At 51.0% G+C, this 16,214-nt stretch overlaps 6 protein-coding genes across 6 annotated transcripts; 2 read left to right on the plus strand and 4 right to left on the minus strand.

Annotated features, from left to right (window-relative positions):
- Positions 1-1,033: 1,033 nt before the first annotated feature.
- P174DRAFT_412211 (DUF4396 domain-containing protein) lies at positions 1,034-1,806 on the minus strand (the record flags this gene model as incomplete). Its single annotated transcript, XM_024824293.1, has 2 exons — positions 1,034-1,414; positions 1,473-1,806. The coding sequence occupies 2 exons, from the start codon at positions 1,804-1,806 to the stop codon at positions 1,122-1,124; spliced, it is 627 nt and encodes a 208-aa protein (XP_024679613.1). The 3' UTR covers positions 1,034-1,121.
- A 256-nt stretch (positions 1,807-2,062) lies between these two features.
- P174DRAFT_412212 (dihydrodipicolinate synthase family protein) lies at positions 2,063-3,538 on the minus strand. Its single transcript, XM_024824294.1, has 2 exons — positions 3,270-3,538; positions 2,063-3,213 (listed from the first exon to the last, which is right to left on the minus strand). The coding sequence occupies exon 2, from the start codon at positions 3,182-3,184 to the stop codon at positions 2,237-2,239; it is 948 nt and encodes a 315-aa protein (XP_024679614.1). The 5' UTR covers positions 3,185-3,213; positions 3,270-3,538; the 3' UTR covers positions 2,063-2,236.
- Positions 3,539-4,629: 1,091 nt separating this feature from the next.
- P174DRAFT_444784 (acetyltransferase SAS4-like domain-containing protein) lies at positions 4,630-6,954 on the plus strand. Its single transcript, XM_024828173.1, has 2 exons — positions 4,630-6,564; positions 6,600-6,954. The coding sequence occupies exons 1-2, from the start codon at positions 4,898-4,900 to the stop codon at positions 6,826-6,828; spliced, it is 1,896 nt and encodes a 631-aa protein (XP_024679615.1). The 5' UTR covers positions 4,630-4,897; the 3' UTR covers positions 6,829-6,954.
- A 345-nt stretch (positions 6,955-7,299) lies between these two features.
- Positions 7,300-9,077, minus strand: P174DRAFT_434100 (neutral amino acid permease; the record flags this gene model as incomplete). The annotated part of the gene is made up of 8 exons (XM_024825844.1): positions 7,300-7,527; positions 7,579-7,776; positions 7,829-8,043; positions 8,102-8,248; positions 8,301-8,560; positions 8,613-8,684; positions 8,737-8,823; positions 8,893-9,077. The coding sequence occupies 8 exons, from the start codon at positions 9,075-9,077 to the stop codon at positions 7,300-7,302; spliced, it is 1,392 nt and encodes a 463-aa protein (XP_024679616.1).
- Positions 9,078-12,505: 3,428 nt separating this feature from the next.
- On the plus strand, positions 12,506-14,022 carry P174DRAFT_463172 (putative MFS transporter; the record flags this gene model as incomplete). Its single annotated transcript, XM_024830226.1, has 5 exons — positions 12,506-12,656; positions 12,713-13,327; positions 13,391-13,627; positions 13,696-13,783; positions 13,842-14,022. The coding sequence occupies 5 exons, from the start codon at positions 12,506-12,508 to the stop codon at positions 14,020-14,022; spliced, it is 1,272 nt and encodes a 423-aa protein (XP_024679617.1).
- A 980-nt stretch (positions 14,023-15,002) lies between these two features.
- P174DRAFT_412221 (DUF3807 domain-containing protein) lies at positions 15,003-16,050 on the minus strand. Its single transcript, XM_024824295.1, has 2 exons — positions 15,958-16,050; positions 15,003-15,896 (listed from the first exon to the last, which is right to left on the minus strand). The coding sequence occupies exons 1-2, from the start codon at positions 15,991-15,993 to the stop codon at positions 15,378-15,380; spliced, it is 555 nt and encodes a 184-aa protein (XP_024679618.1). The 5' UTR covers positions 15,994-16,050; the 3' UTR covers positions 15,003-15,377.
- Positions 16,051-16,214: the final 164 nt, after the last annotated feature.

Below are 16,214 nucleotides of genomic sequence, written 5' to 3' on the forward strand. Positions count from 1 at the left end.
CCAATCTCTGGAAGGCAGCATCCACGCTAATTTGTCCAGAACATACACGTTCTCTGTCGATGGTTAAGTCCATGCTTCAGAATCTGGGGGCTGGACGCCAATCACGGCCCACTGGTTTTCTCTCATTTGCTCTTGTGACAGTGATCGTAGTTATTGGCAAAAAAGGTCAACACTGCGCCTCGAATTGTTTAGGACTCTACCCGCGCGATCCAAGAATGCTTTGGTTTCATCGCTGGTTCCGAGGGTTACATCCGCCTTTGTTCCCGCGCTGCAACCTGGATGGTCCTTCATTATCGAAGGTCCTTAAACTTCCAGGTCTGTTCTGATCGGCAGATACCACGCGATATGGTCAGTGCAGATTTATCGGCTTCGTTCCTGTGATGATACCTTGCCACAGCTCGTATCTGCAGATAAACGGCCATCTCCCCGCACAAGCTGGATGATCAAGTGGACAAATTCACAAGGTGGAGGGAACTAACGACGGATAACAATGTGACCAAAAGGCTTCGGAGATTGCAGCTGCTAAGCTGTCACAGTGACATCGCTTAGATGGACAAAATCGAAGATAACATTATGTGGTCTATTGGACTGTCTTGTCAAGAGTTTGGAATCCTCTTGACACACTTCACGCGATCGCTTCTGTCAAAGGCTCGTATGGCGTCCTTAGGTTTGATTGTCGCAGACATGCGAGCAATTGCTTCGTAAAGGACAAAATTGCTCTTGTGCAATTGCCGCACTGACTTGCCTATACTGTCGTTAACCTCTAGGAAGGACCCAATTTTCGGCATCAGACAGACTTCTGTGATCGAATACGGACTACAAGCATATCTTTCCACAACCGACGTCATGTTGTGGGCTCTTGTCAAAGATGGAACGACGGGCCTTCCCGTTTGTAAGCAAATACCACGGTTCCAGCAGCCATGGGCAAAGTCCATCTCTCAGTGTATCTCATTTGGGACAAATTTCGTCTGCTCTCAAGCTCAAGTCTGCTTCTAGCCAGATTAGAGTGGCTTTCGCAGAAGCGTCATCAGAGATAGCAGGAAGCTGAGTATATTCAGTTTGAATACTAATACAATCTACTCTATCTCACATGCAAGCTACCACTTTATACCCGGAAAAAATCAATGACAACTCTTCCCATACTGGACCAAACGCCAATAATTATACGGCATCGGGGCCAAAAATCCAGCACCCATCGACACCAGCGCAGCCGCCCAGAACCGCGGATCATCCAGCAGCACCACACCTCCGGTGAGATGGTAATCCACCAGATTCTGCACCGTCTCCATGGCCAGCATGGAGACGAGGCTCATACCCGTCGCAGTCCGAAACGCCAGTCCCCAGGGAAGCTTGTCCGCTCCACGTCGGAGCAGGACAGTCTCCAGAAGGATTGACGTGGTGATTCCACTCGCCACTGCCACAACATCAGTCATCCGATCGAGCCTGAGGTCAACGATTAGGGATTCACATACTAGAAACACCCATAATGGCACCCATCCCCCAATGCCCATAGAAACTTTGCAGCACCCACAGCGCCGAGAAATCACCTAGTGTGCATCCCGCCAGGCAGCGGAGGGTGTTCACAGCTGCGCGCTTCCAGCCTTGTTTAGATGACCAGAAGGATAATGTGAGAACAGATTTTCGAGTCTCATTTTCCTTTTCCTTCTTCGAGCAGCATTTTGTAACCTGATGCTGCGGTTGGGATTGAGAAGTGTAGAGTCGCTGAAAGCGGGTTAAGGGTCTGCTTGAGAAAAGCAGCTGGCGCGTACTCAGGCGCGAAGTGAACGGTGAGGATATGCGGAGCATGATGTTTTAAATCTAAGACATTTGATCTTTTATAAGACAGCTCAAAGGAAACAATTGATATTTAGTTTGAGGGTTGAGGAAGAGGCATGTTAATGTATATTTGTAGATAGTCCTCGGGAGGCAAACGCCGAAGTCTAGAAAACGCGAAAACCGCGCAGATGATGAAACTGGATTGGTCAGTCGGCGAAGTACGTCGCTCGGAATTAATCATGCCCCATATCGAAATAGAAGAATTTGTCCATGATGTAATTAAATGCTACTGGGTTATATGGCCTGGAAGATAAAAGTTTGAGGAATTGACGTTGGGTAGATAGTTCGACATGGCACGGCAACTCATAACATGCTATGCTGATCGCGGCCGTCGGGCATGTTTTCATTCACAACACAGACTAAGGTGCTCAACAATGCTATATCATAAAACTCATACAAATTACGCAACCTCGAAACTCCGCTCCATCTCCATCCCCTCCTGGAACGCATTCTTCAATGCAGACGCCTCCTCCGCCGAAGGCGCCACACACGGCCGCCGCGGCAGCGCGCCGTACCCGCGATACGACTGCAGGGCGCTCTTGACCGCGACAAACCCACCCTTGATCGCCAGCCAGTCGGCTCGCGCGACGACCGCCTGCAGCGCCTGCGCCTCGGCTATCTTCCCGCTTTGGTAGAGCTCCATGAGGCGCACGCACGAGCGCGGAATCAGATTCGCCACGCCGCCGATGATGCCCGCGCCGCCGGCGATAAGGGTCTGGAGGGTGAAGTCGGCGGAGCCGCCGAAGGTGAGGAAGTCGGGTTTGGCCTGGGCGGCGATGCGGGCGAGTTTGCCCGTGTTGCCGCAGGTGAGCTTGACGCCGACGATGTTGGGGTGTTTGGCGAGGGTCAGGATGTCGTCGGAGGAGAGGTCGAGGCCGGAGGAGGCGCCGGGGAAGTTATAGATGAGGAGGGGGATCGGGGAGGCAGAGGCGACGTCGCGGAAGTAGTCGAGGAGGGCGGCGTTGTTCACGAGGGACTTGTAGTAGCAGGGCGGCAGGACAAGGACGTAGTCTCCTCCGGCGTCGGCGGCGTCCTTGCAGAACTGGATGGTTTCGCGGGTGGAGGACGCGCCGCAGCCGACGATGAGGGGCATGGACGTGGCTCCGGCGGCATCGAGGGCGCGGCGGGTGGCTGCTGTAATGAGTTTGCGTTCCTCACGGTCGAGATGCACGGCTTCGCCGTTGCTGCCTTGGACGACGAGGCCGGTGACACCGGCGTTGGCGAGGTAGGCGGCGTGTTTCTCAACAGTGGGGAGATCGACCTCCTCGTCGTCCTTGAAGAAGGCGACCGTTGGCACGTAGATGCCGGGGACGAGAGGTCGTCTTGTTGTTGTTCCGTTTGTGGTCATTTTGTCTGTGGTTGTATACGAGCGGTATTCTGTGGTGGTCGTGAGCAAATGACCTCAAGGGTAGTCCTTCTTGGAACAGTGTTACCAGGTGTAGGAGCTCAGTTTGGAGGATTTATCGGGATTGAGAAGAATAGAAAAAGGGAGGAAAGGGTTTGTTAAAGAGAACAGAGACGGTGGGACGCCTGCCATGATCAAGGAATGGGAATGTGGTTCCAGTGCCGACCCCAATTGAGGCGATGATTGAAGATTGATCGCATTAAGTTCAAAGGCCGTCTACAGACAATTCGGCAAGTGGAAAAGAGTGGACACTGAAAAACCCCCACGTCTGAACCCCACAGAATGGAGGCCTGTTAGGGGTCGGAATTCAGGATACGTGGAACGAGACTTTGGAGAAGATCAGAGAGCAATTGTAACTCTTATTGATATTATTGGTGGTTGAGTTGCATCTGATGACATTGGAGCATGCGTCGAAACTGATGCGGCAGCTCAGCTCGATTCTATGTAACCCACGAGGACTTGGAGAAGATGCAATACTACTATTTGCTACGGAATAGATACGTTTTTGGATCAACCTTTCAATGTAGTATGGAACCGAAAGAACATTAGATAACTGCTATGGAATGAGGCCCTGACCCCCACGTACTCCTCGATCCGGGGTCATCATTGTAGCCTGTGAAGGCGGGGAATATCTCCATTCTCCAAGAAGTAGTAGCAGCAGCAGCAGGAGGGCATTGTATCCCGGTAGAATACTCTCGTAGTAGAAGTACAACGATTTTCCTGGTCGGCAAGAACTCCGATGAAAGCCCTACGGAGTCATCTTTGAGGTCGAGAAATCAGTCTCTAGAGTCTACAAGGATGAGAATGAGTCGCCCATCTTCCCCTCGTTGTGTGGGGGTGGGGGATATTGTAACTTGCAACTGCAAGAAGGCAAAAGGAGTCTGTGTGTTGCTGTTTGACGATCATCTGATATAATCTGACCTCGAATACTCTATCATATGCATTTTATCAACCTGTGAGATTGTCAGTTAGTGCCTGGTTAGTTTCTAAACGGGTTGTCTCCAGTCAAGCTCAAAATGGCCATTGCTACTTATTGTGTACTTTTTGCAGGTATCCCCGCATTTCCATATGGCCACGTTGAGAGACTCCTTTTTACTATCTACTACAATTTTTTTTGTGAAGTATCACATACTGACAATGCATCTAGTTATTCTCATTCATCTGTAAATCCTGATTTGAATATACAATGCCTTATTGTTCTCTAATCCATATAGATTGGGGATGACAATAGTGATTGAGGATGAGGACATTCCTGTATTCTGCGGACAGAATAATACACCTTCTCCCATGTCCCCGAGAGCTCCTATTCCACAAATACTGTATTGGGCCATACCACATATCTGTAATTAATGGCGACCGCGAAGGGAAAAAAAAAAAAAGAACGCGAAGACGACGAGAACAGGGCGACGAAGCAGAAGAATAGGTTCGATTCACATTTCACCTCCAGATGCAATGGCAATATAGAGTCAATCAATTGAGCAACACAAGATGAATTGAGACACAATCACATAAATTCTTACAGCATGTCCCTATATATACCCTCTCCAGTTGCATCCTATATCCAATCTCGTCCGCCATCAGCATCATCATCTTATTGCATGACGAGTCCATCCCATCGAATGACGAGTTATCTACCGCTGCTGCAATCAGATCATCATGGCCGTCCGATCGAGGTCGTCCCTGCGCTTCTCAGTGCGACGGGATGACAATGCCTCTGGTCATGATGACGAGCATCAGGACCACCACACGTTGCCGTCTTCTCCTCCCCCTGCAAAGCGGCCTCGGCTTCAGCAGCAACAGCAACAGCAACGTCGTCAGCCACCTTCGTCCCGCCATCGCAAGAGCTCTCCCGACTTACTTGATACCACTATTGAAAACTCCAGTCATCGTGTCCCCCCGTCATCCAAAACTCCTCAGGTCGTGCGACAGGCTGCTCACTCTCCTCTCCCTCCGCCGCCGCGCTCATCTACGCGCCGGCCACCTGCTCCCTCCACAGCCGGCGACAGCGCATCCTCCTCATCCTCGTCCTCGTCGTCCAACTCCGACCGTGTTCCGCTTCCCGGCACCCCGCACACTACGGGACAATCCCATGATCACCATCGCACTCCGCTTTCGGCTTCTGCCGCGCTGTATATGCGTGGTGGTGGTCGCGAATCGCCGGATCCCTTAGATATCATCTCTCCTGCTCCTACCACGGCCAATTCACAGCCTCGCAAAACACCCACTACGTCCACTCCAACCTCTGCCACCCGTTCTACGCGCCGGTCTCGCCCGCGGCAATCTGTCGCATCGGACGCGGATGCGCAGAAGCCCTCTGAACAGACGAGCAGTCGGCGGAAACCCAACTCGGCCAATTCTCAGACGGAAACGCAATCGCAGCCTAAGGAGGAACCCGCCCGTCACAGTCCAGCCGCTCCAGAAGAGCGCCGGTCGCTTCGTTCCAAGGACAGTAATTCACGGCTGCGGAGCGAACTGGCGTCGTATTTCTGGAACTATGAACAGATTCTGAGTCTGGACCCTCCGAAGACCGTGGAACTACTGACCGAGAACACCACGATCAAGTTGATTGACGACCTGACCGAGCCTCTTACCGCCATACAATCCTCTACTCCCGACTCCGAGTCCCCATTTGGAAACCCTCTGTTGCAGCTCCATGACTGCGAAAAGATATCTCTGCCGGAACCAGAGCCGGAGCCCAGTTCAGACGCTGCGCCCGGAGATGTCAAAGAGGAAGACCCTCTTAATGAAGGACACTATTTCCGCGCCCACCGGAGAATGGAGCGGCAGGAGAAACAGCTCCGCAACATCGAGCGCGAACGCGCCCAGCATGAGAAGATGCAACTGGAGCGCCTATTAGACGAGCTGAAAGGCCACGACTGGCTCCGTGTGATGGGTATTACTGGTATCCACGAGCACGAGAAGAAGCTCTACGAACCCAAACGCGACTATTTCATGAAAGAAATCGCAAGCCTGATCCAGAAATTCCAAATCTGGAAAGAAGAAGAGAAACGCCGGAAGCTCGATAAGGACAAGCCCTCGCTCCGCGCCGAGATATCGCCATCCACCGCCCCCACGAGCAGAGACCGCACGACCTCCCAGAAGCGCAAACTCAGCGATCGCACCCCAGATACTACCGCCGAACGACCAACACCCAGCGGCGCAGCCACCTCCGACGCCGAAAGCGACGGCGAACCCCCAGACCCAAGCGACGTGGACGCCTGGGCCGCGCACCAACTCCAGCAGGAAGCCCGCTCCGCGACGGCTGGCAAACGACCCAAACCATCGACCGAGGCCCCACGACGCCGCAAATCCCCCGCCAACAAGTCCTCCACCGCACCGCCCGCTGTCGCAAAACCAGCAACCCCCCTCCTCCCGATAAACCCTTCACCTCATTCTACGCAAAGCCTCATCTGCGCGATGCCGCGCTCTCGCCGCACCGCAAGGGCCGCGTCCGCCTGGCGTTCGGCCACCCCATCCCCAAGATGGAGGTGCGCGAGTTCCAGCCACCTGCGGATATCCTGACGCCTGAGGCGATCGACTCCTGCCGCAGGAAGCGGAGACGGATGAGAAGGGAGAGTCGCGGATGAGGGTGACCTATCCTTCTTTTGATCTGGTCGTCGCTTCTTCTTCGATTGTTGTTTTCAGTATTTCAGGCACCGGTGGTGTTTTAGGTTGGTGTTTACGGGATATCCAGTTTAACGAATGGCAAAGGCGCATATCTAGCATACATAGCATTATTACTTGAGCGCTGCAAGCATGTTGGTATGGAATGTTACATTACATTATTTTTGATCCCTTCTTCTGTTCTCCGCATACATACGGGCCCGAGCAAATGTACTCTGTACAATTACCTCAACTCTTAACTACCCGAATTGGAAACAAACGAATATAACATAAACAAAGAGGTATCTCATGTCTATATAGACATCGGATGAATCGATATATACAGGGCAGCCGATGCCACTTGCCCAGTAACCAATTCCAAGGCTCATATATACAAACAACAAAAGACCCAGAACGCCATGCAATGCAATGCAATAATCGCCGTAAATGAAAGATTAAGCAGTATTGGCGCATGAGAAGCTCGCGCTGCTGGGGTTATCATGGATCGCCTTTCCAGAGACGTACAAGCCCAGACCACAGAGCCCAGCGCCAAAGACCAGGCAGAAGAGATTCACGACTGTCAGGAATATCTTGCGCGGGGAAGCCGTATACTGGCCCCAGTTAAGGTGGAGCCAGAAAATACCACTGAGCCCGTAGGTGAACCAGGAGGCGAAGAGGGCAACCTGAATAAGTCAGTAATGGAGGTGAAGAAAAAAGAAGGCGACGAGCCTTACGATCAAGCTCAATAGGCTGCTGAATACGGGAATGGCTTCGGCGATGATCCAGGCGATGATCCAGAGGGAGAGCGCGATCGCGACCCAGGAGCTGACGGCGACCCAGTCGCGCTTGTGGATTCGGTTTTTACGAGCGAAGATGCGGATGTAGACGTATTTAAAAGCAATGTGACCGTTAATGACGCCAGCGATGATAATCTGAGCAGCATTAGTACTGGAGCCATGTTTTCAAATGCCAGTGTGGACGTACGGTAGGCAAGGCGATGCCGTAAGCGACCTTGGAGACCATCGGAGAAGCACTTCCGAGGGCGGGGGACGAGACCGTGGCACCGCCGTAGATGTAGATGACGATGGCAGCGAGGATGTAAAGGCAGATATCGACGCTCTGCAGCAGCATCAGGGCCTTGGGGAAGTCGCGAGGATCTTTCAGTTCGGACATGAGCCCGAAGTAGGCGGCGTGTCCGGCTGCGAGTCTGTTAGTCGGGTCGAAGTTTGAAATCTAAGGTCCGGAATCGGAACTCACAGAAAGCAAAGACGATGTTAGTGACCGCAGAGAACCCATGAACCAAGTCCGTGTCGACAATTGCCATCACATTTTCACCGGGATGCTTGTGATTGGTAGCCAGGCCGATCATGCAGATAATCACCGCAGAAATGATGCTGGTAAAAGCTAGATTGCCACTTAGCTACCAGATCCAACAGCAGACAGGAGGTCATCTTACAAACGAGAGAGAGCCAGGACATCTTTGCCAGTGTCCGCGGTAAGGACAGGATGAACGAGATAACTGCTCCCGCAACACCAAACACAATTGAGCAGGTACCGTGACCCGTGATTGTGTTCATCGCAATGACGAAAGTGAGCAGATGACTAGCCATGATGAAGACCAGGAATAGCATCTGGGCTGCTCCAAGAATCTCACGGCCCCAGCTGCCAAGGAGCACCTCGCCCGCATCGGCCATATTCATAATTTCCCGATGCTTTCTGAGCAGCATTAGTACTGGAGCCATGTTTTCAAATGCCAGCGTGGACGTACAGTTTGAACTGCCCAATCGTGTAGCCGGTGTAGGTGGATAGCAGACCAAGCGCAACAAGGAGAATGACAGAACTAGGCACAATCAGCAACCGATCGAATCCAGGCTCAAAAGTGGTCAACATACGGAACCAGGCCCAGGCCAGCGACAGCAGCAGGCAGCGACAGAACACCCAGAGAGACAGTTTCGGCAACCATCAGCAGACCACATTGCCTATGAAGGGAGATAACGTCAGATGGTGGTTATCCTAACAATTGCGGGGACCGAATATCAAATACGTACCACCACTTCATGACCTTATATTTGACCTCCGCATTCGACTCGTCACCAAAAGCATCCTGCTTGTAGGTAGGTGTGGCGTCATACTTCTTCTCATCCTCCGCCAAAGACGCATCACGGCTAGCAATGCTGTTCTCTTGTGGATTCTCCGGGTCGGATACAGGAGGAACATCGACGATCTGAGTCATGATCGCCGATTTTCCCTGGTCTAGCAACGTCTTCCTCAACCGAGACAACAAAATATAAATCCTGGGGTATGATAGAAAAGAATGGAAATGCTAGGATGTTCCAATGATTCAAGTTGAAGGAGCGATTATATAGAAACAGTCCTGTTGAGAGGAAGTTTCGACCAGGAAAAGAACGGAGGACCTAGGAAGATAAAGAGGCAAAGAACACGACGTAGATCTCATCTCGCCTCGGATGTTATATTTTTTTTTCTTCTTGCCCCTGTTGGCCAGACTGAGATTCTGACTCTTCGTCTAACTCAGACCGTTCGACAGAAGTGGAGCCGCATATTTCCATGTTCCATTCCATGATGCTTGAGCCCTGCCCGCCACCGGCGATGATCGCGTGGTTGCAGTGGGCCAGCAGAGATCCCACTCCGAGCAAGCAGGACGAATCATGGATTTCGAACGTAACAAAAACTGTTCACAACGGGGTATGCATCCCGAAAGACAGCAAAAAAGATCCGCTGTGGACCTGGGGAAGAAGAAAAGTAAAACACGAGGCTATCCGATGTCGGTCTGCAGTTGGACCTTGCAGAAAGCCAGCTTTGGGCGTAGAGAATTGGGATTTGCAAGAGGTTTACACACGGGGAAAAAAGGAGCACAATTGGTGAAGTCAGAGATCAGTTACCGAGACACCGAGAGATAGGATCTAAGTTGGAAATAAGAATGACGCTAAAAGGAGCAGCAGTCGAATAAACTGGTCGCATCCTTCTCTGCCCGGGGTCCAACTCTAACTGCAGCCATCGCCGATCCAGGAAATTGTTCCCAGAGATCTTACTTAAGCCTTTTCCGGCGACGCTTCCTCTTCCGACACACCGAACTCTTAGTCACTGCTACTGTACAGTCGGAATTCCTCCTAGATGGATTCGATATTGCATATTATGGCGGTTAGAATTGCAATTGATATCAACCGTTGAGATCTGTCATGACCGTATTCCTGCAGAATGAATGAATTCAGATCCTTTGGATTTATCTCTACCCAATGCAGATCTGCCGTAGGACGCTAGCAAATTAGGTTACGCCTTAGTCATCCATCATCCCTCGTCATCCATTTCTTCCCTTGCCTCGATACCTGCTATCAAGCCTATCATTCCATCTACTCCGTACCTCTCTACTTGGTACAGGTTACTCGTTGGGCTTACTACTGACATAGCTACTGCACTAGCGCAGTCAGATTGTCCGAGACTAGAGGGATCATCTCGTAATTCAAGCCTTAACACAGGCTGTTTCAGTGGCCGCTACTCTGGGTGATAGCCCTTGTTCGACCAGTCATTTCAATGATCGCCCTCTTTTAGATGGTGTTCAGTAAATGCAATGTCTCCTTCATTTTATCTCAGAATAATCTCGACATGTCAATTGCAACTGTGTCTATCCAGACTCAAATGATCATCTTCCGCTTGTCCTAACCCAGCCTCAAGCCCCAGCACTTTGAATTTCCAATGAGGCTTTTCCTCTTAAGGTACCTTTATTTTCTGTAGCCAAAAAGCCCCACTGTCTGCTTCTTCCACCAACAAGAGGCCAATAATTAAGCCAATGAGAAGCTTTACCTTTGTAAGGTTACATTGAGCTGTTGATCAGGCCAAGGCGGCAATCGTCCTCTCCGACCCGAAGAAACCGGGCTTTGATAACACGGGGATAAACGCACATACGAGGACGACTGCGCTGCTAATGATAAGGAGCCATCCACTAAGAGGACAAAGTACGGGTACAGCCAGGCGGCTTCAAACGGACTCATAATTGCTCTGGAGGCACAATGATCGACTACCGAACTCCACAGGTCGAATCGGCCTGTTCAATCGGGTAGTCTACACGATTCAATCTCGGGTACGAACTGCCGCATAGGCTTGTAATGCTTCAATCAAATCATGGCTACAGGCGGATATTTTGGTCGGAAGTGACATGGTTTCTCCCTAACCTGTGTAGTATCAACCCCAGACCCCGGATACAGAACCCCAGTCCCCACTGCTTCCATTTTTCGATAGTGCGTGGAGATTCTCCATCAGTTACCGCGTTGACTCGGATTCTCGAGCGGGGAAGATAGGTGTTTTACCTGATATTCTCGACGAGGTAGTTCGGAGATTGCCGTCCGTTCGGCCAACAACCATTATTTTGCAAGTAGGTAGGCGAGACAAGCCTCGGATGAGAATCTGGACGGCTCGGGTTCGGTTGACCACGGCTCTTTACGTTTCGACGATGATCATCCGCGTTCGGCTGGACTATCTCGATCAGGTTGGAGTTTGCACTCCAACTGGTGTGCCTGCTACATGGAGATATCGATATGATTAGATACTTGTGAACAGGGTCCGTCCTTGACCCATCGGGCTCAGGATTTAAGCAGCGACATGTCGCAATGTTGCCCCCTTTTCGTTTCGCAAAACCTGATCATTGATGAATTCAGTCTGTGATCTGTTGTGGAACTGGTGGCAGCCGAAGCACCCCAGCTTCTTTCAGATGCACTGCAGATTTTCTATTCCAACATGGCCTCACACTGACTCAGAATCTTGATCTTGATCATCTCTTACTCTTGAATCATCGGCTCTGGAGCATTTGCATGCTGAGCCTCGCAACCGACCACACTAACGGACCTAAATCCCATTTACGAGTTGCTTAGTATTTCAAGACGTCTTTTGACCTGTGATGCCGATATAGAGTAGTCCGGCATCAGCTTTTACTGCTCACGAAGCACCGTCTAGAGCCGTCATATTCTGAACACGCCTTGTCAAAGAGAGACAACCCCAAAACAGTTGCAAACAGACCATACAGTCAATACTTGCCTATGTTTCCGTCATCAGACGCAGCAAGGATGTCAATCAACAAATATCGGAATCAAGAATTTATCCAGCTGCTTTCAAGTGCTGACGTCTCCGCAAAAGTGAGCATGCGACAGTAATGACTCCTCTGCTACTTGCATTTGCCGAAGTGGATGTCAGATTCGATGCATCAACTGCCAATGCACAGTTGGCTGGTGCGTGACCCCCACACATCAAAGCGTTTGCGGGGCTGTCACTTGTCACATCTTGCCTCCATACACCCCTGTGACACGCAACGGCAGTTTTTTAGTCAATGAAAGAGCATGTCCACACAATCATTAGAAGAGAAACTGAGAAAAGAACTGTTCGTGATGCGGCATAATTTCTATGCAGAGTTCGGGCAACCTGCACTACTTCCAAAAATCGGTACGCGGAGCGCCGGCCACATGTCCGTCCTTAACTCGCTTACGCGATGTAGCCGCGATAACCTAACTAACAGTAATAGTAACCACAATGACTCAGGTGAGAGGGGCACGAGGAGCGATACCAACTGGCCATGCATATTTAACTGTCAGCACTGCCAGCAATGGCCGTGGACCCTCCCGCGAAGCCATTGCAGGCTAGAACCTTCAGTGGACCATGGACACGGAGAACCAGAATGACAGCAGCGTAGAGGACGTGGAAAGCTCGTCTCCGAAGGACTCGTCTTTCTTCACTCAGAAAGATGCGAGCCAGGTCGTCGGCAGACTGATCAGCACCAATTATGCGGTGATGATGGCCGGTTTGAACGGTATGTCGTTGCTCACGGCTGGGGTGTGAGAAGGATCCGGACTGATGAATGTTCAGACGCTGCCACCGGTGTGCTCATTCCATATCTTCAGCCCGCATATGATATTGGCTTGCTGAAAGTGTCCATGGTCTACCTGATCAATTTCGCCGGATGGCTAGTGGCATCTTTCGCCAACATTCACGTCTGTTCGAGGCTGGGAAGCGGCGGGACACTGGTTGTCGGAGCCACTATCCAGTGCTTCGGGTACGTGCTCATGTTCTGGAAACCTCCATATCCTCTTTTCATGACTGCCTTCTTCTTCACCGGCATGGGTGTTGCTTTCCAAGACGCACAAGCGAATATTTTCACGGTCACGGTCAAGCACGCGCATCGATGGCTCGGCATTCTCCATGCTGTTTACGGAGTCGGCACGATTATCGCGCCGCTGATCGCGAATACTATCGCCTCTCGAACACCATACTGGCACTATTACTACCTCACGACGTTTGTTCTGGGAGTAATCAACATTGTCCTCCTGGCCTGGACGTTCCGGAGAGGTCTATTCAAACCAAATGTCCAAAATGCTAAAGAAACGGCCAATGCCGAAATGAAGGCCACACTAACCAATAAAGTGGTCTGGATCTTCAACGGCTTCTTCTTCCTATATGTCGGTGCTGAAGTAGCGTCGGGAGGTATGTAGCCGATTATGCCATCACCGTCTGCCTGCAGAAGAGCTAATATCGGGGCCCCCCCAGGCTGGCTGGTCCAATTCCTCGTCTCCGTCAGACACGGGGACCCCAAGAAAGTAGGCTATGTGGCCTCTGGGTTCTGGTCCGGGTTCACCCTCGGACGGGTCCTCCTCGCAGACATCACGCACAAGCTCGGTGAGCGTCGGATGGTGTTTTTCTATATCGCTCTCGCCATAGCGCTGCAGGTCATGTTCTGGCTGATACCGAACATTATCGCCAATGCAGTCACCGTTTGTCTTCTGGGTGGGTAGCTCTTTCAAGTCGACTGCTTGCAATCCATCTCTTGAGACGGTGCCTGACATGATCAATAGGCTTTTTCATCGGCCCATTCTACCCTGTCGGACTATACGTCCTGACGAAAGTCATCCCACAGGACCTTCACATCGGTGCTCTAGGTAGGTCATCTGGGTTCCTCCCTCCTGCTTTGGATCCTTGTGCCTGATTTTCACGCCGATAGGCTTCACAGCGAGCTTGGGACAGGCTGGATCGGCTGCATTTCCCTTCATGACTGGAGCAATCGCTTCAAAGACAGGGGTACAGGTTATGCAGCCAATTATGGTTGGCTTGTTGGTCGGGATCGGGATATTCTGGGCTCTGCTCCCGAGGCAGCCCTCAACCAAGCCGGATGGACAGTCTGATGCCCTCACGGTCACGAGGAGTTGAGATTGGAATCGAAAGTTGGAACTTCCTACATTCACTCTTCATATTGGGATAGGGAAAATGCGGTCCATGATGCAATGCAGTCAGTAATCATGGCTGATCAATCTGTCGACTGACTCCCAGATCAACGGACAAAAGTGGCATTAGCAATAGTTACTGAAAGAAATACATTACTGAGTAGTAACCGTGCAGTTGGCATGCTACATGCTGCATACGATCATAACAATGTAGCACAACGGCGGCGTCTTGCATTGATGCATACAGTACCCTTTATTCTAACAGCCATCCTCTCCGGGAGGAGGTAGTAATGGTGAGATGAGTGCTAGAATTACTCACCCAGATGTCAAAGTATACTGAGAGTAAGTGCAAAAATAAAACAGATGGGACGCCTGGTTAACGTTTCCTCTTTCGTATTTCTGTTTACATGTTTACATATATATGCTCACCAACTTACTTGATCGTCACTGCATCAGTGTGTAGATAGAGTCTGAGCCGGGTTCAGGCCGCGTCAAAGTTCAGCAGAGTGTTTCTACTGCTATGGGCTGTTCCATCATCCAACCTTCCAATGTATGCAGTCCACGATCCGCAAGAGATCGAATACTCACAGGTCCCCCAGCTTATTCGAATACTACAATCCCCCGGCTGTGTCAGATGGCAGGTTCACCAAATGAACACCCAACTACGCCGGCTCAACGTAAACCTCAGACGGGGGGCCCGTGTGGCCACATCCAGAGATGAAATGGCTGCTATATTCTGGTCTAGCCAATTGTCGCGTCTTGCACAGCCGCGGTGTTGCCTGCTACGTCTACTCGTCAACAGCGTTGACCGCCAACTCAAGAGGTTGCCCAGGTAGTACTGTATAGCTGCCTGCCGGGTGAACGCCGGGGACCATTGCAGGCTCTTTGTAGCCCTCCTGAACGTCTCCGCTCATGGGGTAGATTCGAGGAGGAAATTACTTTGCCGATATTCCCTTTTTAGCTCCCCAAACGATCGGCAAATTCTAAATGACTGGGATAGTTAGTGATACCTTTAACAACGACAAAGACAAAACGGCCGCGGAAAGAGTAATGTCAGAGAGAAGATTAAAGTCGTCAGAGTCTTACACACCCGAAGATGGTATGACAGTCCGACTAAGGATGACTGATACATAAATTTCATCACAGAAAAGAAAGCGAGTATGCACAAAAAGGAGCACTCACGCAGACATTGGGTGAACCAGTCTCCAATTCTATTGTCAGAATGGTGACGAGAAGAAATCTGACATGAGGAGTGTCAAGGCTGAAAGCCAGCCATTGCAGAATGTCATATGACTGTTTGTCGATGCAAACCGTTCTCAATCCTCGTAGGATATGATTCTGCGTCCAGCAAAGTTCGGACCACGCCCATGTGCTTCCCGCTGCACTGTAGCATTGTCATCATAATCAAGACTCTCCCGTGAGCCTGCCTCATCCAACCGCTTCCTTTTCGACGAATCCTGTGCCTCATTTGGCTCCAAGCCAGTGCCTTCTTTCGCCTCAGGCATCTTCTCCTGTTGACCATCTGGGATACCAGAGGGCGTGTCTTCTTGCCCTTCAGCAACATCACCAGCAACTCCCTTCACGGGCGTTAATTCACGGGCCTCCTCAGCCAGCTCCTCTTCTCGTAGTTGCTTCTGGCGAAGTAACGAGTGGATTTCGCTATGCCTGAAAATGCGGATCTGCTCGTCCGTGAGAGTACGCTTCACGCCATCTGCGTAGTATCCAAGGCCGTCATCATCAATATCTTCATCTACAGTCTCCCTATAGGAGTAGTCCAGCGACGTGACTTGTTGACTACTGGGAAAATGCTTCGCTTGAAAGGCCTGCAAATCTTCCTGGAATTGGAGAGGTCATTAGCTTTCTCGTATGCATATCATCAGCATAGGACAAACTTACTATTGTAACGGATGGTACCTGTAGATTCGACATCATGGTGAGTGGTATGCGCCACAAGCAGACTCTCGATTTTCAAAAGTTGAGTGTTTGAGTGTGAAAGAAGGATAAGTGAGGATGACGCGTTAGCGCGGCTCGGGCCAGCAGTCTTAGTATAATACGGTATCGTATTGCGCAGTACACAGCCTAGTGCAATCGAGGATCATTGAGAAGGAAATCTTGGACACAGGTCGCGCGACCTCAGCGCAGCACTGCTCACC

This window comes from Aspergillus novofumigatus (assembly GCF_002847465.1).
Source record: "Aspergillus novofumigatus IBT 16806 chromosome Unknown P174scaffold_7, whole genome shotgun sequence".
In the NCBI taxonomy this organism is placed as follows: domain Eukaryota; kingdom Fungi; phylum Ascomycota; class Eurotiomycetes; order Eurotiales; family Aspergillaceae; genus Aspergillus; species Aspergillus novofumigatus.

Excerpts from the sequence above, each read along its gene's own strand:
- P174DRAFT_412212 (XM_024824294.1), bottom strand. The coding sequence starts at position 3,184 with ATGACCACAAACGGAACAACAACAAGACGACCTCTCGTCCCCGGCATC.
- P174DRAFT_444784 (XM_024828173.1), top strand. The coding sequence starts at position 4,898 with ATGGCCGTCCGATCGAGGTCGTCCCTGCGCTTCTCAGTGCGACGGGAT. Across the intron at positions 6,565-6,599 it reads CGCAAATCCCCCGCCAACAA|CAACCCCCCTCCTCCCGATA; the intron begins GTCCTCCACCGC and ends TCGCAAAACCAG.
- P174DRAFT_412221 (XM_024824295.1), bottom strand. The coding sequence starts at position 15,993 with ATGATGTCGAATCTACAGGTACCATCCGTTACAATA. Across the intron at positions 15,897-15,957 it reads AGGTACCATCCGTTACAATA|GAAGATTTGCAGGCCTTTCA; the intron begins GTAAGTTTGTCC and ends CTCCAATTCCAG.